The sequence below is a fragment of the Myotis daubentonii genome, chromosome X (assembly GCF_963259705.1).
Source record: "Myotis daubentonii chromosome X, mMyoDau2.1, whole genome shotgun sequence".
Classification (NCBI taxonomy): domain Eukaryota; kingdom Metazoa; phylum Chordata; class Mammalia; order Chiroptera; family Vespertilionidae; genus Myotis; species Myotis daubentonii.
Genome location: NC_081861.1, coordinates 113897736 through 113916538, shown reverse-complemented (window position 1 = coordinate 113916538; position 18803 = coordinate 113897736). Strand labels below are relative to the sequence as shown.

Genomic DNA, 18803 nt, shown 5'->3' with positions numbered 1-18803 from the left:
AACGAAAAGTGTTAAAGAGGATGTGGAGAAAAGGGAACCCCAGTATAGTGCTAGTGGGAATGCAGACTGATGTTGCCACAATGGAAAACAGTATGGAGTTACCTCAAAAAGTTAAAAAAGGAATTCTTATTTTACCCAGTGATCCCACTCCTAGAAATATATCCTAAGACATCAGAAACACCAACCAGAAAGAATATATGCATCCCTAAGGTTCATAGCCGTGCAATTTATAGTAACTAAGATTTCTAAACAGCCCAATTGCCCATCAGCAGATCAGTGGATAAAAAAGCTGTGGTACATTTACACAATGAAATACTATGCACCTGTAAAAAAGGAATATCTCTTACCATTTGCAACAGCATCAATGGTCATGGAGTGTATTATGCTGCAACGAAATGGAAAAACATCTAATGTTATATGCTAAGGAGTTTAGTATTTATTTTATGGATTTAAAAGTAGATGAGTATCCTGAGCAGTAAGAAAAAAAGGAAAATAGATTGTTATGGATTATAAGAGAGGAATTTGTTCAGTAATGTGTGATCTACAATCTCTAATCATGGAGAACAGCAAGAATTTTAAGGTATTTGATGGTTTAGAAGTCATCGGTGACCTTTGAAAAGGCAGACTTACAAATTGATGGAGACAAAAGAAAAGAAGTAAATTATATTTTCTGTTCTGGCCAAAATAGAGTAATAGGGATCAGATATATGCCCTGGAACACCTGGAAAAATAATGAAATAAAATAAGATAAAATTATGAAAGACACTGGACATCAGGAAGCAGAGACTGATCCCTCACAGATAGTAAATAAAGGAAGTGAGTACTATGATGGCTCCAAATTCCTTGAGTTTCTAGGCCACAGCTCAGAGAGGCAGAACCCAAGCAAAGACCAGCAGTCTCGCTACTAGTATGTAGAGGAGATGGAGCTAAGACACTGTAGAGAACAAGGTGGGTAGAGTTCTCAAGGCAGACAACCAGAGAGTAAAATGAGAGAAACAGAGGGAACTACAGAACCTTGCCCCCCCACACGAATGATTCCGCTGATTACTGATCAGCTCCTGTGTGAATACATTATTAGAAGCCAGGAAAGAAACCACTGGAAAGGATTCTTGATAACTGATACTCACACAGGGCCTGCAATAGCGACCTTTACTGTCAGCCAGACTAGAAAACCAGATGCACAGGCATTGAATAATTTACGTGGAAGGGTCTTGCTGCAGAAGTGAGGAACAGTTAACCATACAACATGGTAGAACAGCATTTAGGCCTGTACTATCACAGGGAACTGCTCTGCTTATTTCAGTAAAATTTTAAAAAGGACACCAAAGAACCAAACTCTTTCCAAGCAACATACCAGTATCCAAAAAAGGCAAATACTATTTTTAAAAAGAAAATCGATGGTGAACAACACATGGGTTTTAAATTCAGACAGGTTCAGTAGGAGTACTGATCTATCCTTTGCCCTCAGACTTTAATATGGCACTGTTTTTCAGATTATGTTGGCAATGTTACCTTAAAAGATAACTGATCTTGATTTCTGAGGGGGATTTTGGGAGGCACATTAAGTTGTATACCCAATGCCTCACTCACCTCACCCATATTTGGGCAAATATCAAAACCTGAGGGCTGTGAGTACAGTCCATAAGAAAAAACAAACCTCTCAGAAGCACCCGCCTTTCAATTCCTAGCTATAATTTATCCAGGAGAAATGAAAGTACTTGTATGAAGATGTGAATAAGTGAAATATTGATGGCCACTTGATTTACAAACAGCCTCAGACTGGAATCAATCCAAAAGTCCATCAAAAGATGAATGGGCAGCTGCCCTGTGGTGTGCCGATACACGGGAATAGTTCTCTACCACAAGCAAGAATGCAACCTTGCGGGCCATCCCAGGACAATGCAGGCTGTGCAGGGGCGCGTGCTGACCCGCCTCAGGAAAGAATAAGAATGCTGCCAGCCTGGCAATGGTCTCCTAGCAACTGGGCGGCTGGGAAAACAAACCCCTGAGGCCGCTGTGCGCCCTGGGCCAAGGGCGCCATGGCGGGCCGGCAGTGGCCCTTACCTGAGCCCCATGAGGGGTGGCTGTTAAAGTCAGACCTGAGGAAGAAGGCGCTCATAGAAGCAGGGGTGATCAAGCGGTGGCAGTCAGGGCCGAAGCTGGACAAGAAGCCAGAGCCCAGAAAGAAGTGGATGCCTGCGCCCAGGCCACTGGAGCCCTTGCCCCTGGGCGTGAAATGTAAGCCCTCTTTCAAGGACAGGGACAGGTTTCCTTCCCGCTATCTCTCCAGGCAGAACAAGCAGCTTGGGAAGTGCCCCGCCTCCATGGACAGCCAGCGGTGGGTATTTGTGGAGGAGGGACTGGACGACTTCAGAACGGGCTGTCCATCTGCTGAAGATGTGATCACTCGTGGCCCTCGGGAGGGATTTCCCCCCTTGATTGCTCATAGAATTCCCCGCCCTCCGCCCAAAAAGATTCACAGGAAGCCGCCCAAGAGAGTGGACATGTGTCCCACGCTCTTGGCAGCCCAGCCAGCACGGAAGGCCTTTGTAGAGAACGCTGAAGCCAGCCTGACCCAGCATTCCCTGGCGAACTGCCCGAATCTGGGGAAAGATCTCCCTTTAGACCTCCTGCTCCAGGTCCTGGAAGTGCTAGATTCTGACAGGGTGCTGGAGGACACGTGGGCGTATTATGAGGGCACCGAGGAAAGAAAGAAGACCCCCACACACCTGTGTGAAGAACATCCTGAGGAGGGCAACCTGGAGCCTCCCCAGGAGGTCAACCTAGAACCTGCAGTAAAAGCCCACCTGGAATCCACCAAGGAGAGTTTCCAGTCAGATTTAAGCAGTTTGTTTCCTGAGGAAGAGACAAAAGCATCATGCATGATGGATATCCGCAAACTTCCTGTTTACGAAAAACAAAGAAAAGCATCAGTGATTGAATTCTGCAGAGTGATGAATGAGAATTTTGAAAACATAGTCATTGATAAAGAGGACATCATGAAAAAGTTTGAAATTAACCTTGACGTCCCACTGACCAATAATACAGCCAAAATAAAGGAAACAAGCCAGCATCCTTTGAATATCAGGCCCTGCAAACAGCTAGATGAAATAAAGCAGAGAAAATTCTCCCTGCAGGAAGGTAACTGGGAAACGAAACTCCGAAAACCAGAAGACCCTTATAAACCCAAACGGGAGAAGATAAGGTATGGAGCATGGTACCAGGACCCCAAATGCTGGAAAAAGCTGGCCAATGACCAGCCTTTGCTCGACCCTAAACTTGTCCGTGCCAAGGAACATTGGAGCAATGGAAGGCATCTCGAACCAGACAATTTTGATGAACTTTATGGACCAATTGCCTTCAAAGATTTCATTGTAAGCAAGGGCTACAAGATGCCAGGTGTGATTGAGAAGATGTTTATGAGGAAGGGGTGGAAATATGAGTCTGTGACGACTCCTATACCCCGAGTAATGAAACTCCTCTCCAAACCCAAAGAGGAGGATTCAGAGGAAGAAGAGGACTAGACAATTTTCTATTTACTACTCACTTGGCTAGTGTCTCGCTCTCATTTTAACATCAGTCAGAAATCACCATGAGTGCCTCACTATGTATAGACAACTTTTATTCCACAACATCTGTAAATTTAACACCTAGTGCAAATAAAAATTTCTAAATCAGCTTCTGCTTGGGTTCGTCAATATTACGTTTGTGTTTATTTTACCAACTATGAAACCAATATTTTTAATATATTCCTCTTGGTTTTTATAGCATTAGTAGTATTCTATTTTTATTTTAATCATTCATTTAAAAAAACATAAATAAAAGAATTACTTAAAAAGGATCTTGTTGCCCAGCCGATGTGGCTCATTGGTTGAGCATTGACCTATGAACCAGGAGGTCATGGTTTGGTTCTGGTCAGGGCATATGCCTGGCTTGCAGGCATGATCCCCAGTGAGGGGAGTGGGCATGCAGGATGCAGCCGATTAATGATTCTCTGTCATCATTGATATTTTTCTCTCTTCCTCTCCCTCTCTGAAGATCAGTAAAAACATATTTTTTAAAAAATTATGCCAGCTAAAGCATGGGATGAATCCCAAAATAATCCTGCAAAATGAAAGAACTATCACTCTGGTAATATTCAGTTTCTAATGCATTATGACAATTATTTTTTAAGCAAAACTTGTAACCCACAGCCAAAGTAATTTTTTGAATTGCTTGTGAATTGTCTATGGCTACATTTGCACTACAACATGAGAATTTAGGAATTGTCACAGAGATCATATGGCCTAGAAGCCTAACATATTTCCTATCTGAATTTTTACTTTAAAATTTACTGCCCCCCTGATCTGGAAGAAAAATATATTCATACATATATTAAATCAATGATGCCACACTTTAGCCGAAGGAAAGATAATACACACTCATCTATGGAATAGAATGAAGTAAAATATTTTTATAAAATTAACTATTTAGTTAGACCTTTTGGAACACTTTTCAAATCTGCTTTTAATTTTAATATTCTTAGGGACAAAAATCCCTAAGGTATATCATCATATCTGATAGTCCCTGTTTCTTGTAATTTCTTTCCATGTGATGACTTGTCTTACAGAGATTTCCCATGACTCCAAAAATGTGGGTGTTAAATGTGAAGTAGGGCAGCCTGAACATGATACAGACAAACTAACTTTCTTCCCACTGAAATGGCTAATTAATTCAATTGGCTGTCCACAAAGGTCAGTTGGCCAGGAAACATGGTTTGTATGTCACATATATATTCCAACCCTACACCCACCCCCCGTGGGACCAAATGAAGTTTATTTAGGATATTGTGCTCAGGAGTGGACCCTGCACCTCCATGGAGGGATTTCCTGGGATATTCTTCTGCTTTCCCAGACTACCCAGGGCACAAGACTGAATGTTTCCCTTGGTGCCTGGGGCTGCTGCTTGCTCTCTACAGCCCAGGACACCAGCAGGGCACTGCTCCTTGCAATGCCTCCCAGCCAATCAAGTGTCAGGTCAAAGGTTTCTACAAAGGACACCCATTCCCCTCAGCTGACACAGGGTGGGGGCACAGCACCTGTGCTCAGGGCCAGTCCCTGGAAGCAGCATGGGGAGGCTCAGGGAAGGGCAGTGGTTCCAGGAGAACACATGAGGTCTGGATTTCAGGAAGTGACCTGGAAAGTTTCTCCCACAGACTCAACTTAATAAAAGGGGCCACCTGGGGCCAATACTCAGTGTGAAAAGCAGCTTTCAAGCTGGGAGATCTCTCAGTCAAAAGCACATCCAGCATTTCTGTTTGTTTTTTTTTGGGGGGGGGGGGAGGATGGGCTGAAATAGGCCTGTGACCATTAAACTTCCTGAAATGAACACCTAAACTACAGGCTCTCTAACCATCAGGCTTTAAGGGTCTATGTGGAGTGGGATGATTTCCAATGGAAGTCCTCCTAGGGGCAGAGCAGGCAGCTCACAGGGTTTCTTTGGAAAGGATGACACAGGGAGAAACAGTACTGTCAGACACACAGAGTTACAGACACCAGGAATGGGAAGCCATGTGACAGAGCCTCTGGGTAAATTATGGTTCTTTCTGTGCAGATATAAAATGGGCGCTACTGAAAGTCATAGGACAGCTCTGTGTGGGGCGGGATCAAGAACTCTTTGACTATCTCCTCCCTGGCCTCCTTGCACCTGGCCTGGTGCTCCGCAAGGAGGGGCTGCAGGACCTACACGAGCTCCTTCTTGAGCTCCCAGGTCAGCATGGCTCCACTGCTGTAATCCTTCCTGATCCCCTCCAGCTGGTCCTCATCCTCGAGGAAGAAGGTCATGGACATGAAGGACATGTCCACCTGGCAGTTTTCTGTGCTCCTAGATGGTGTCTCTCTCTCCAGAAAATGCATGCTTTTTGACCTTGGTCTTGATCTGCTTGTCAGTATCTGTGAAGAAGATGGGGGAGTTGGGGTCGCTGGCACTCCTGTGGGTCGGAGTCCCCTGCAGTGAGGGGAAGAAGGTCGAATGTAGCAGGATGGTTTAGGATAGAAGATCCGGGGGGTGAAATCTCTTGTCATCCTGAAGTAAGGATCCTGGTTGATGGCACAGGGGATGAGGCCCTGAACGTCCATCTCGCCCCCAAAGATCTGTGGGAATGAGTTGCTGAAGGAGGGAGCAGCCTGGATGGCAGGAAAGGTGACCTTCCCCTTGCAGTCACTGTTGGCGATGAAAAAAATGCCTTCATTTGGTTGAAGTTCACATGTTTCTGAATCTTCACCATGTTCTTGTAGAAGTCTGGGCTCAACGACATGTAGTCGAGGTCAGAGAAGATGGGCTTGTTGATGTGAAAACCGCAGGTGATGATGTCCTTGGCGTTTTCCACAGCATAGCCATAGGCCTGGTCCAGGGTCAGGACTTCCACAGGTACTTCTACTCATCTGCCATCTGGATGAGCAAGAGCACATTCAACATGTCCTGCAGCCACTTTGTGAAAATGAACAGGATGTGGTGGCCTACATGCATGGCTTCGGAAGAAGGGCCCCTGCCCACATACAGGCGAGACAGCTTCTTGTTTTCATAGGCATCGAGGACTTGGTTCATGTCTCTGTGTGAGAAGAATGTGCATCTGTTCAGGAAGCAGTGCGGTCTCTGGTCCCTGGCTCTCTCTATTGTATTTATCAGCTCTTCATCAATGTCACTGCTGCCAAACAGAACAGTGAGCTTGTCATAGTCACTGCCTTTTGCACTGTTCCTCTGTACAGTTCGGGGGTCCACAAAATGCACTTCAACTTCCATGGCACCTGGGCAACTAACCCAGGTGCAAGGTTCTCTGGAAGGCAGTCAGCCCTGTAGTTCTCCCCGGTTGTCACTTTGTAGCTCATTTTTAGCAATAACAGCCTCTTCACTGCAGAATCAATTTCATCCTGGGCTGCAGGGGACACTGAAGAGGTGGCCAGTGGAGTAGCTGAGATCTCTGTGCAGCTGGGCTCTTCTTTTATAGTCTTCCCCCTCTTACTGTTTCCTTTTTTAAGCCCCTTTCTTCTCTTTTCTTCTTGTTCACCCCACCCTGCAGCTATTTGCAGTAAGGATTTCTTAGAAATCAACCATTTTCTCACAAACCCTTGAGCCTCTTGACCAATTCCTCATGAGACAGTCCAATCAGGAATTGGCTGTGAGTGTGTGTGTTTGGGGGAGGGTGGGTGCAGAGACCAATGAAACCCACTCTAAATCCAAACTATTGGCTGGTCATTGCATCATTAGCTGGTCATTAGCCACCACACACTGCAAGCTGGCCTCCATTTAACCTCCCCACTCACTTCACATCTAACTTCTTCAGCCTCAGTATGAGGAGTGAGTTTACATGTGGTCCTGATGGGAGGAAAGGCAGACTCCAAGTGCCCTGCGGGTATTGTGCACTAAGGCAATGTTGTGAAAGTTCAGTTCTGGGGTCACAGGGACCTGAATTTCCAAAGACAGCTTTGGCTTTTTTAAAAAAGTATTTTTATTCATTTCAGAGAGGAAAGGAGATGGAGTGAGATGAAAACTTCAATGATGAGAATTATTGATCATGTGCCTCCTGCACACACCCTAGTAGGGATTGAGCCCATCACCTGGGTATGTGCCTTTGACCAGAATCAAACTTGGGACCCTTCAATCTGCAGGTCAATGCTCAATCCACTGAGCCAAACCGGTTAGAGCTGGCTTTTTTCTTTTCTTTTTATTGCTGAAAGTATTATATATGTCCCTTTTTTTACCCCTAGTGCCCTCTCCCAGCTCCTTACCCCCAAAGCCTTCACCACCCCACTGTCTGTGTCCATGGGTTATGCATATATGCACATGAGTTCAGTGGCTGAATTCTTCCACCCTCCCTCCACCCTCTCCTGCTTTCGCTCTAAGGGTTGCCAGTGTGTTCCATGTCTCCATGTCTCTAGGTCTATTTTTTCATCACTTTATGTTCTTAGTTATTTTTCACATATGAGTGAGATCATATGATATTGATCTTTCTCCCACTGGCCGATGCAAATTACCCACCATCTTTGTTGGGTTAATTTGCATACTCATCCTGATGGGCTAGGGGACATAGCAGAGTGACACCAACTTGCATTTTTCTCTTTTATTAGTGTAAATATAAAAACCAAGTGCCTGAAATGACCAGTCTCTATGACATGCACTGTGGTTGGCCAACCGGCCATATCAGGGTGGTGCTGTGTGGGAAACTGTTTATTGCCTTCACTATCTGATAGCATAGACAGAGAACTCCACGAAACCCCCCGAAGGTTGGGTGCCTTTGAAGCCCTAGCAAAGGTCAGAGCTAGGCCCCACCACTGTTAGTCCAGACAGTGGTAGCTGAAACTGCTCCCCCATTTATTATTATGTAAATCCTTGCTGATGGGCTAGTCTGCTTGTTACTAGGGGGTCACCTGCCTAAGGGCTATGCTATGGGTGCATCCCAGATCAATAAAAGCTTGGTGAGGCCTGAGCACGAAGGAAGTCCTTCAGGACTTGCCGCCTGGTCCCCCAATATTGCAAAATTATCTCGTGTCTTTTTCTCTCATTTGTTGTGCGGCTCCTCTTTCAGATACCGAACCCTACTCCACACAGAAAGTGGAGGGAGTCTTACTCAACATCTGGCGCCCAATGGGTAATCTGGAAGTGCAGGGCTAGCTGGAGCGAGAAAAGGAAGTTTTCACCGAAAAGGTGTGGAAAACTCACCGAAAAAAGGTGAGGGGAATTCCTCCGCACACAGTGCCCAGGATCAACTACAGAAGCTCGGGTCTGTAAGTACACTGGGAACATTTTCTTAACCAGGCTAACAAACGGGGCAGGATTTGGCTTCAAAAAAGTAGATTCGGCTTTAAAAAGGTATATTTGGCTTTTAAAAACTAAGAAACTTTATTATAGACTTTTGATTTGCATGTTTAAAGTGTTAAAATTTTAGAAGGTAATCTTTTACAGTTTTTGCATGTTATTATAGAACATAACCTTTGTTTTTCTTGAAAAAGGTACTCTTTTTTATCAGGCTGAAAAAATAATGCCATGGTCACCTCAATGTGGTTTCTTGTTCAAATTAATATCTTAATTTGTGTTTGGAATCTAAAATCTGTAATAAGAAATGAAACCCCGCTGCCGAATCCGCCTCTGGTGTGGAGAGATTCAAAGGTAGCAGGAAAAGGCAGAGCTATAAGCTCTCCCGCAATGAGATTACTTAATGTTTTGTTTAAAAATTACCGGAGAACATCTTTTGACAACCAAACTTTGGCTAAGATAACCTTGGGTGCTAGCCATGACTTTAGAAAGCGAAATAGGAAAAAATTTTAAATGTCTTCTATTAAGCATGACTTTGGGAAAAATACGCCATCTGAGTCATTTGCTGAAACTTCCCCCAAAAGCAGGATGTGGGGAAAGGGAAGAAGGAGCACGTGGCAATCCAATATGGACACCCCCTCCCCAAGTATTCTAAAATTAAAGTCCTTCATGTAATTGAAAAGCTTTTACAAATTTATAAATGCATCCAGGATTTCTGTGCAAATGTGAAGGGAAAAGGCCAGCTTAAAAACGAGTGCACATAGTTTTGAGCTGAACTTGACCTTTTGCTGTGTACAGAATAAAAACCCGAGACTGTTTCGGTCTTAAAAATGGCGGAGATGAACCTGAGAAAGAAATGCAGACAGGTTTCCCAAGGCGATTTAAAGTAGCTCTTTTGAAATTTCCCACCCTGAGGCAAGTACCACCAGGAAGTTGATAGTCAAGTTTACATGTGAATAGCTATGGTTTTGCTTCTTGACTTCCCCAGCAGGAAAATTGTGACCATTTTGAAATTTAGCAGCTATGCCAGGCTTATTGGCTTCAAACTTAAAACTTTGAAGTTCAAATCATCTAAAAGTATTGAGATTTACAATACTGAAATGTTGATCTGAGTATGCCTAGTATGAAGTCTAGAAGATAGAAGTTAATCTATTAACTGAAAATGCCTTATATTTTACTTGAAATGTATCCTTAAATGCAAAAGTATTGATTTGAAAAATGCTAAGTATTTAATTTGCTACCTAAGATTTAAAGCTCTGAAAGTTTAAGGTGCGAATTGAATCAGGAAAAATTAATTAAATATCTAATGTATAACTTGTTTTTGAAAAAATAAAATGTGTTTTCTCTCAAATGATTAGGAATTCAAAATATATTACTTCCTGGTCTGATTTAAAAAAAAAAAAGAGGATTAATTTTTAAGATCTCAACTGAAATTTTTAATACAAAAACCAGTTTAAATTTGATTAATATTCTTTAAGATAATTATAAAGGGTATAAACAGGTAATGATATTTCTGTTTGTCTACAATATAATGTTGGCCATCTATCTTTTAGGGATTTTGGTTTGTTTTTCCCTTGTTTATTGTGAGAATAAGGAAATCATCTTTTCTGTCAGAGAACAGTGTAGACAGCCACAATGTTGAGCTGTGTGACTTGGCAGCCGCCATGTTGGCCGCATGGCCTGCCGCTCCCCTGGGGGTCGCCATCTTGGAACAACAAAGGCCCCTCCCTCTGACTTAGCCAATCACAAAAGGAGTGTCTGCTCACTGAGGCAGGATGGAATTTCAGGGGTGGAGCTTTAAGGCGGAGTTTTACTGGGTAAATGCAGATGGGGCAGAAAGTGTGCTCGCCTCTCAGATTTATTTAATACTATTTTTAAGAAGATATTTTTAATGCTTAATAAATTAGCAATCACGGTCTTAATATAATTTCAGTGGTATGATAGACCAATGTTTTAAGCAGTTGGCTTTATAAGGGCCGACAATAGAGCTCGTATTTCTTAAAAGGCTTGTAGATAGAGACATCTTTAAAAGATATCTTAAATTCTCAGTAGAACCACAGTTATGCATATGTCATAAACAAATTAAGAGTAATTGATTCCATGGTCAAGACTAGATCCTATTATGTTGAGAACTGTTTAAAAAGTGTTGAAAATGTTTTAATTAGATATGTATTTGGAAGTTTTTTCCCAAGTGCAATATTTCAAAATATAATATGCTTGGTTGCATAAGGAGTTTCTGCCAAATAAAAGAAAGAGTTGATTTATTAGTAGCAAAGTCTTTATTTAAACTAGCAATGTCTTTTATTTAAAAGCTCCTCACCGCTGCATTTTAAATTAGGCTGGAAGTGGTGCAGCGTTTGCCCCTTGTGAATCAGAAGTTTACAAAATACTAAATGTACTTGCTTTGCTTTTAAAAAATATTTACTTAAATTACTATCCTTGTAAGCAATTGAATCCTAGTAAAGCAAATTCTTCCAAAAAGGTTACTGAAGGCTTCCCATGATTCCTCTGTATATGCAAATAAGCCAAAGAGTATACTCTTTAAAAATATAATTGCTAACATTTACAGATTGCTGTTAAAATACTAAATCTGACAATAATTAGTCACCATAAATGAAAAATCACTTGAAATATATAGCTTTGCGATAGTATTTGTTAAAATCTCAAAAGGCAACCATGTTCCTTACATTTGTTGCTTGTGTGAGAAAGAGAGCTGTCTGGAAGGAAATAAAAAGAGGTTTCCTTCAGATGTCTAACTAAAATTAAAAATCAATATATTGGGCCTCATAAGCTAAATTAAATAATTTGTGTTTTGCCTCCTTAAGCTAAGTTTATGTAAATTTACCCAAAGACTAATACCAGAAATTTAATGAATGTCATTTACTGTCCATAACTTAGGACAAGTAAAGTTAAAAGAATAAATGTTATTTCAAACTGACTTAAAATTGGCAAATTGGGCTAAATGTATATTCAGGGGAACTTAGCTGTCACCTATTAAAATGTAAACTACTACAATTTTTATATAAGACCTCCATCATTATACCAAAAAACCCTAGGCAGGAACCAATTCCTGGAGCTTTAACTGTTTTTACTGATGGGTCATCAAATGGGAAAGCTGCCTATCATACTATAAATTCTGACCAGTCATACTGACCAGTCATACTTCTGTGCAAAGAATTGAATTAAAAGCTATTAAGGCTGCGTTGCAAGATTTCCAACAGCCTGTTAATATAATTTCTGATTCCTCTTATGCTTCGGAAATAGTAAGTAGAATTGAAACTGCCCGGTTGAAATGGCTTAGTGACCAAAGTTTATTCTTACTATTTAAGCAACTTCAACAGATTGTGCAGCAGAGAAAATACCCTTTTTATATCACCCACATCAGGGCTCACAGCATATTACCTAGCCCATTAACTAAGGGAAATGCACATGCTGATCAATTGGTTGCTTTATTAAAGGAGGCTTCAGAGTCTCATCAGCTTTTAAAAATCCCAACTTGAAAAACAAAAAAGAGGGATGATGGAGAAATCACCTACAGGTAGGCTGCACCTAGCTTTAATTACTCTAAATTTTTTCACTTGTGACGCTGATGGAAAGACACCTATGGAGCTACATTGGTGTCAGAATAAAACAAAAGAAAATGGTCTAGTTAAATGGAAGGATCCCGAATCTGGTTTATAGAAGGGACCTGACCCATTATTAACCTTTGGCAGAGGGTACACTTGTATATTCCCAGAGAATTTTTCCAAACCCGTATGGATTCCTGCTAGAAATATTAAACTGCATCAGGAATCTAGCCAGACTGAAGATCTTGTGCCTGGAGCCATAACATGTAGCTGTAAACAATCAACTACCTCAGCCACAGAGAGCAGCAACCCCAAACAGTCCACTGAAGATGTGGAACAGGAGGAAGACAAACCAGACAACCAACAGCCCAGAGACCACCTGGGGCACGGTAAAGTGAAGTATGGTAACAATTAATTCAGGTAAAAAGTATAGTTTCATACTGGTCTTAGAAGGCACATTTTTCCTTTACCTGGGAAGGACAGCATAGCTATCCCAAAGTCAGAAGGCTCCAGTTAGCGTGTCAAATCAGTGCTCTGGAGACCCAGAACTGTAATTTAGATAGCATACTGTCTCTGCTTCTGTAAATTTCTTCTTTTTTTTAAACTAGGTTCCTCATTCCAAACCTTGAGACAGCCAGTTTAGAAAATTAAAGTTGTCATGAACTAGAGCAAAGAATATTCTTACATGGTATTATTCTACAAGTTTTATTAATAATTTTTGATGTTTTACAACAGTATATCATGCATTTATCCCAAACAAATTTACAAATTAATTCTTTAAATATTTTGAGAATGTGAAGGGATTTATTCCCTCCTGGGAAGGCACTGAAGCATTCTGTATTGACCTCTCTTGACTTTTTTTTTTTTTTTTTTTTGGCAAGAGGATTCCAATTGCCTACAGCTGTTATCTGAGCTCTCTGTTCAAGCTGGGATCATGAAAAGCTGGTACCATGGATCTGTCTCCGGCCCAATGGCATAAGCTGGGCCCTCTCTGGAGAAGAACCCTGCATTCCCTATGATCAATGCCGGGGCCCCGCCAGCAGGCGAGGGGATCCAAAGGCAGTTGCTGGGCATGGAGGCCAGAGGGACATAGGCTATCAAGGAGACAGAACTGAACCTCACATCACCCTACTTGGCCCAGAGATGGTTGGTAGTCAACAATGGGTAAGACCCCACAGGGTGGGGCGACCTAAGACAGGCACAGCCGGGGGCCAGTAGGAGAAAAGTTGGGGTGCAACAAAGGTGGGGCACAGATCCTCACCCCCCCCCAATGGTACAGGGGCTTGAACACTCGCCCCTTCTGAGCAAGGTCTCCTGTCCCCATGGCTGCTTCTTGCTTCCCATGCCCTGCCCAGATCAGGAACCAAATAACAAGAGATTTGGTCCAGCTGAAATCAGAATCCAGATAAACGGAGGCTTGGCTAACAGACCCTATGTCTAAATCTAGCCTAACAACAGGAATTCTCAGAGCCTTCACAAGGACATAAGGTCATCCTTTCAATTAATATTTACAGTGTAAATTAAGATCATTGTTAGAATATTAAATTTGACAGGAAAATAGTTGTCAAGTTTTCAAATTAATTAAATTTGGCTAACTTGAAATAAGTAATTATTCATATAGTATTAACCAAAATGTTCATTTCATGGTAAAATTGCTTAACATGCAATGAACCTAAAGCAGTCATATTTTTGTGCAGAAAAAATAAAAATTTAAAGTTATCTAGACTGCATTAAAAAATTTTCCATAGCCTCCTAATTAAATCAAAAAAGGGGGATAGTGGAAGAATACCATGTAAGGAAAAATATCTTGCAACTAAATTACATCTAGAATTTTTTTTTTCATTTTGTAATTATAACAGCAAGACACCCATGAAAAACATATGTGGTGTCAATATAAGCCAAAGGAAAATCATTTGGGCAAATATAAAAAGGATTCCCCAAGTAAAATTTCCTTTATTAACCTTTGGTCGAGAACATGTTTGTATACTTTCAGAGAACAACTCCAAACCATGTGGATTCCTGCAACAAGGGATACCAGAGAGAAACTGACCAGATTGTGCCAGCCACAAAGACAGAAGAGACAGTTCAGAGATGGAGATGGTGGAAGACGCCGTGCCATGCTAGCAGTCAGCATCTGTGCATCTCTGCAGGTTGCCCAGGACCAGACCAGAAAGGACCGGACCTGCATTTTCCACCATCCAGAACCAACATTTCATTGCTGGCATGTACACATGAACTTTTGGAAATTGAAACATGGACTCAGAACTTTTGGACATTGAAATTGGGACTTGATTATTTTTTAAAGAAAAAATAAGGGGGAGATGTGGGAAACTGTTTATTGCCTTTACTATCTGATAGCATAGACAGAGAACTCCACGAAACCCCCCGAAGGTTGGGTGCCTTTGAAGCCCTAGCAAAGGTCAGAGCTAGGCCCCACCACTGTTAGTCCAGACAGTGGTAGCTGAAACTGCTCCCCCATTTATTATTATGTAAATCCTTGCTGATGGGCTAGTCTGCTTGTTACTAGGGGGTCACCTGCCTAAGGGCTATGCTATGGGTGCATCCCAGATCAATAAAAGCTTGGTGAGGCCTGAGCACGAAGGAAGTCCTTCAGGACTTGCCGCTTGGTCCCCCAATATTGCAAAATTATCTCCTGTCTTTTTCTCTCATTTGTTGTGCGGCTCCTCTTTCAGATACCGAACCCTACTCCACACAGAACGTGGAGGGAGTCTTACAAAACAGTGCTGACCATTCAACCTCTCACGTTCCCTCCCCTGGGATGGCCCAGGGTCAGTTAGCCCAATTGGGGCATGCTGGCTGGACCCCACCCATGCATGAATACATGCACCAGGACTCTAGTGTATATATGTCATTAAGAACAATGTCAAAAAGTTTACTGCCTATCTTTCTTCTAGGAGTTTTATGGTTTTGCATCTTATATTTAAGTCTTTAATCAGTTTTGAGTTTATTCTGATATATAGTGTAAGAAAATGGTCTAGTATCATTTTTGCATATATTTGTCCAGTTTTCCCAACACCATTTATTGACTAGAGTGATGGCGAACCTATGACACGCGTGTCAGAGGTGACAGGCGAACTCATTTTTTGGTTGATTTTTCTGTGTTAAATGGCATTGAAATATATAAAATAAATATCAAAAATATAAGTCTTTTTTTTTTACTATGGTTACAAATATCAAAAAATTTCTATATGTGACAGGGCACCAGAGTTAAGTAAGGATTTTTCAAAATGCTGGCAAGCCGAGCTCACAAGGTTCGCCATCACTGGACTAGACTGTGCTTATCCCATTGTAAGTTCTTCCCTCGTTAGCCATAGATTAATGTCCCGTATAGGTGTGAGTTTGTTTCTGGGTTATTCTGTTCCATTGATCTATACATCTTATGCCAGTACCATGTTGTTTTGATTACTGTGGGCTTGTAGAATAGTTTTATCAACGGTAGCATGATACCTCCAACTTTGTTCTCCTTTCTCAAGATTGCTGTGGCTATTTGGTGTCTTTGTTTTTCCATATAAATTTTTGGATTATTTGTTCCAGTTCTATGGTAAATGCCATTGGTATGTTGATATTGATTGTGTTGAATCTATATATTCCTTTTGGTACTATGGACATTTTTTACATTAACTGTTCCTATCCATAAGAAACAGTATATGCTTTCATTTATTTGCTTCCCCTTCAGTTGCATTCTTCAGTGTGTCATTATTTTCAGAGTTCAGACGTTTTACCTCTTTGGTTAAATGTACTGCTAGGTATTTTTGATGCAATTGTAAATGGGATGTTTTCTAAATTTCTTTTCTGATGTTTCATGATTGGTACATAAAAATGCTATGGATTTCTGAATACTAATTTTTTATCCTGTAACTTTACTAAATTCATTTACCAATCTAATAGCATTTTGATGGAATCTTTAGGATGTCAGCATTGAGACCACGGGAACTGTCCCCGTTGGGGCAGACAGGGCGGGAGGAATGGGTGTCTGGGCTGTGCTGAGGGATGGAGAGGAGACAGAGTAAAGGGGGGGAAGGCAAGTTCACAGGAGGGAAGATGGGAGGCGGAGAGTCTGTGAGGCTGTGGAGGCCGGGCTCTGCCTGCAGAGAGGGGGGCCTTGATGGTGAACAGGAGGAAGTGGATGTCGCTGGCGTCACCAGGCCGAGGACCAGGGTCAGGCTGTGGGAACTGTGGGTGCGGACGCTGACGTCATTCTGATGAAGCTTTGGGATTCATGCTGATGCAACAATGATTCCCCAAAAGGGCTGGGCGGTGGTTAAGGAAACACCCACATCAGGACCACAGTCACACAAGTTGCTCCGAGAAACCAAGTGCGGTTGATGTCCTGGCAGCAGTCGCACTTATCCTCATGGGTCACATTTTAAAATGTCAGGAAGGCCAGGGCCCAGCATGAATCGGGCATGGAATCCGGAGAAGGTCAGCACTGCCTGCCTGCTCGGGCCCCCCTCACGCCCCCCTGTGAGGGCCCCCCGCCCCTCCCCCAGGCCCTGAGTAACGGTCACTGCTTCCGGTCCCCTCAGAGCCAACCGCCACTGCCAGCGGCCCGCAGCCTCCCGCGTGTCCTGTCGCTGCGTCCGCCTGTCTCCGGTGCCCTGCCCTCACCCTGGACCTTCCCAGACCCCAACCGCCTGACTCCGGTGCCCTGCCCTCACCCAGGACCTTCCGAGACTCCAGCCGCCTGTCTCCGGTGCCCTGCCCTCACCCAGGATCTTCTGAGACTCCAGCTGCATGCACCTGTGACCTTCCGGCCTCCTCCACTCCTACTCGGCCTGTGACCGCTCCTGCGCCTGCAGACATGGCCACTCCTCCGCCCTCCTCTGAGCGCCAGGGCTACCATCCAGACTGCGAGGCCACCATCAACCAGCAGATCGGCCTGGAGCTCTGCTCAGCCTCCGTGTACACCTCCATCGCCGGCTACTTCCAGAGCCGGGCCTGGCAGCAGGGCTCCCAGTACTTCCAGAAGCGGGCCCTCAAGAATAGGGAGCAGGCGGAGCGGCTGATGTGGCTGCAGAGCCAGCGCGGGGGCCGGGTCCTGCTGGAGGTGGTCCCCTGGCCGCAGCAGCATGAGTGGGACAGCAGCCTGATGGCCCTGGAGCAGGCCCTGCTCATGGCGAAGAGAGTGGACCAGGGCCTGCAGCACCTGCACCGCCTGGCCACCCACCGGGAGGACGCCCACCTGTGCGAGTTCCTGGAGAGCCACTGCCTGCACCCACAGGCCGCCTTCCTCCAGGAGCTGGGCGGCCACATCAGCCAGTTGCGCCAGATGCAGCCCCCCGAGTCCGGCCTGGAGGAGGACCTGCTCCACAAGCTCACCCTGGGCGACGGAGAGGAGCACTGACCAGGACTGCCTTCCCCAGAGTCGTGGGGGCCTCCCTGCCCCGTGCCCGGATGCCCATGGCCACATTGCCCGTGCAAAACGGGCACCTCAGTTCCATGTTCAAGGTTCGCTGTCTCTTCAAATAAAGTCATTGGTTCTTAAATAAATAAAGGTCTTTCTCTGATTCCTGTGTGCAAATCGCTCACATTTCATTTTTAAAAACGGTATCCAGGAGTCTCCACCCAGGCCTGAATTAGTGCAGCTCGGGACCCTGGATGGAGGGAGGAGGGAGGGATTCCATAGGACCCTGATGGAGGGAGGAGGGATTCCATAGGATCCTGGTTGGAGGAGGTAGGATGGAGTACAAAGGACCCAGATGGTGGGATGGAGAAAGGATTCCATAGCATCCAGTTGGAGGGAGGGAGGAGGGATTCAATAGGATCCTGTAGGGAGGAGGGAGGAGCAGTCCTTAGGACCATGGATGGAGGGAGGAGGAATACCATTTGACCCTGACGGAGGGAGGAGGGATTCCATATGACCCTGGATGGAGGGAGGAGGAATTCTATAGGACCCTGGAGGGAGGGAAGAGGGGTTCCATAGGACCCAGATGGTTGGAGTGAGGAGGGATTCCATAAGATCCCTATGGAGGAGAGAGGAGGGATTCCATAGGTTCCTGATGGAGGAGGGAGGAGGGATTCCTTACTACCCTGGATAGAGAGAAGAGGAATTCCTTAGGATCCTGCTGGAGGAGGGAGGAGGGATTCCATAGGACCCTGGTGGAGGGAGGAGGGATTCCATAGGACCCTGATGGAGGGAGGACGGAGGAGGGATTCCATAGGACCCTGATGGAGGGAGGGAGGATCGATTCCATTGGACCCTGCATGGAGTACTAGGTATTCCGTGGGACCCTGCATGGAGGAGGAGTTATTCCATGTGAAACTGGATGGAGGAGGAGGTATTTCGTGGCACCTGGGAAAACACAAAATTAACCTACACCTTATTAACAATGTATATGAGGGTGCAGTCAGGTGGAAGGTCTTTGGCCCTTTGAATGAGGGTGAATGTTCATGCTAAACATATAAAACATATCCTTAAATCACAGC

General features: G+C 44.0%; 2 protein-coding genes and 1 pseudogene across 2 annotated transcripts; 2 read left to right on the top strand and 1 right to left on the bottom strand.

Moving 5' to 3' along the window:
- The first annotated feature begins 2039 nt into the window (after nt 1-2039).
- On the top strand, nt 2040-3524 carry LOC132223655 (putative protein FAM47D). The gene has a single exon (XM_059678721.1). It carries the CDS (start codon nt 2040-2042, stop codon nt 3522-3524), a length of 1485 nt encoding a protein of 494 aa, XP_059534704.1.
- A 2082-nt stretch (nt 3525-5606) lies between these two features.
- LOC132223654 (tryptophan--tRNA ligase, cytoplasmic-like) lies at nt 5607-17113 on the bottom strand (annotated as a pseudogene).
- A 65-nt stretch (nt 17114-17178) lies between these two features.
- Nucleotides 17179-17721, top strand: LOC132223652 (ferritin heavy chain-like). The gene has a single exon (XM_059678720.1). The coding sequence runs from the start codon at nt 17179-17181 to the stop codon at nt 17719-17721; it is 543 nt and encodes a 180-aa protein (XP_059534703.1).
- Nucleotides 17722-18803: the final 1082 nt, after the last annotated feature.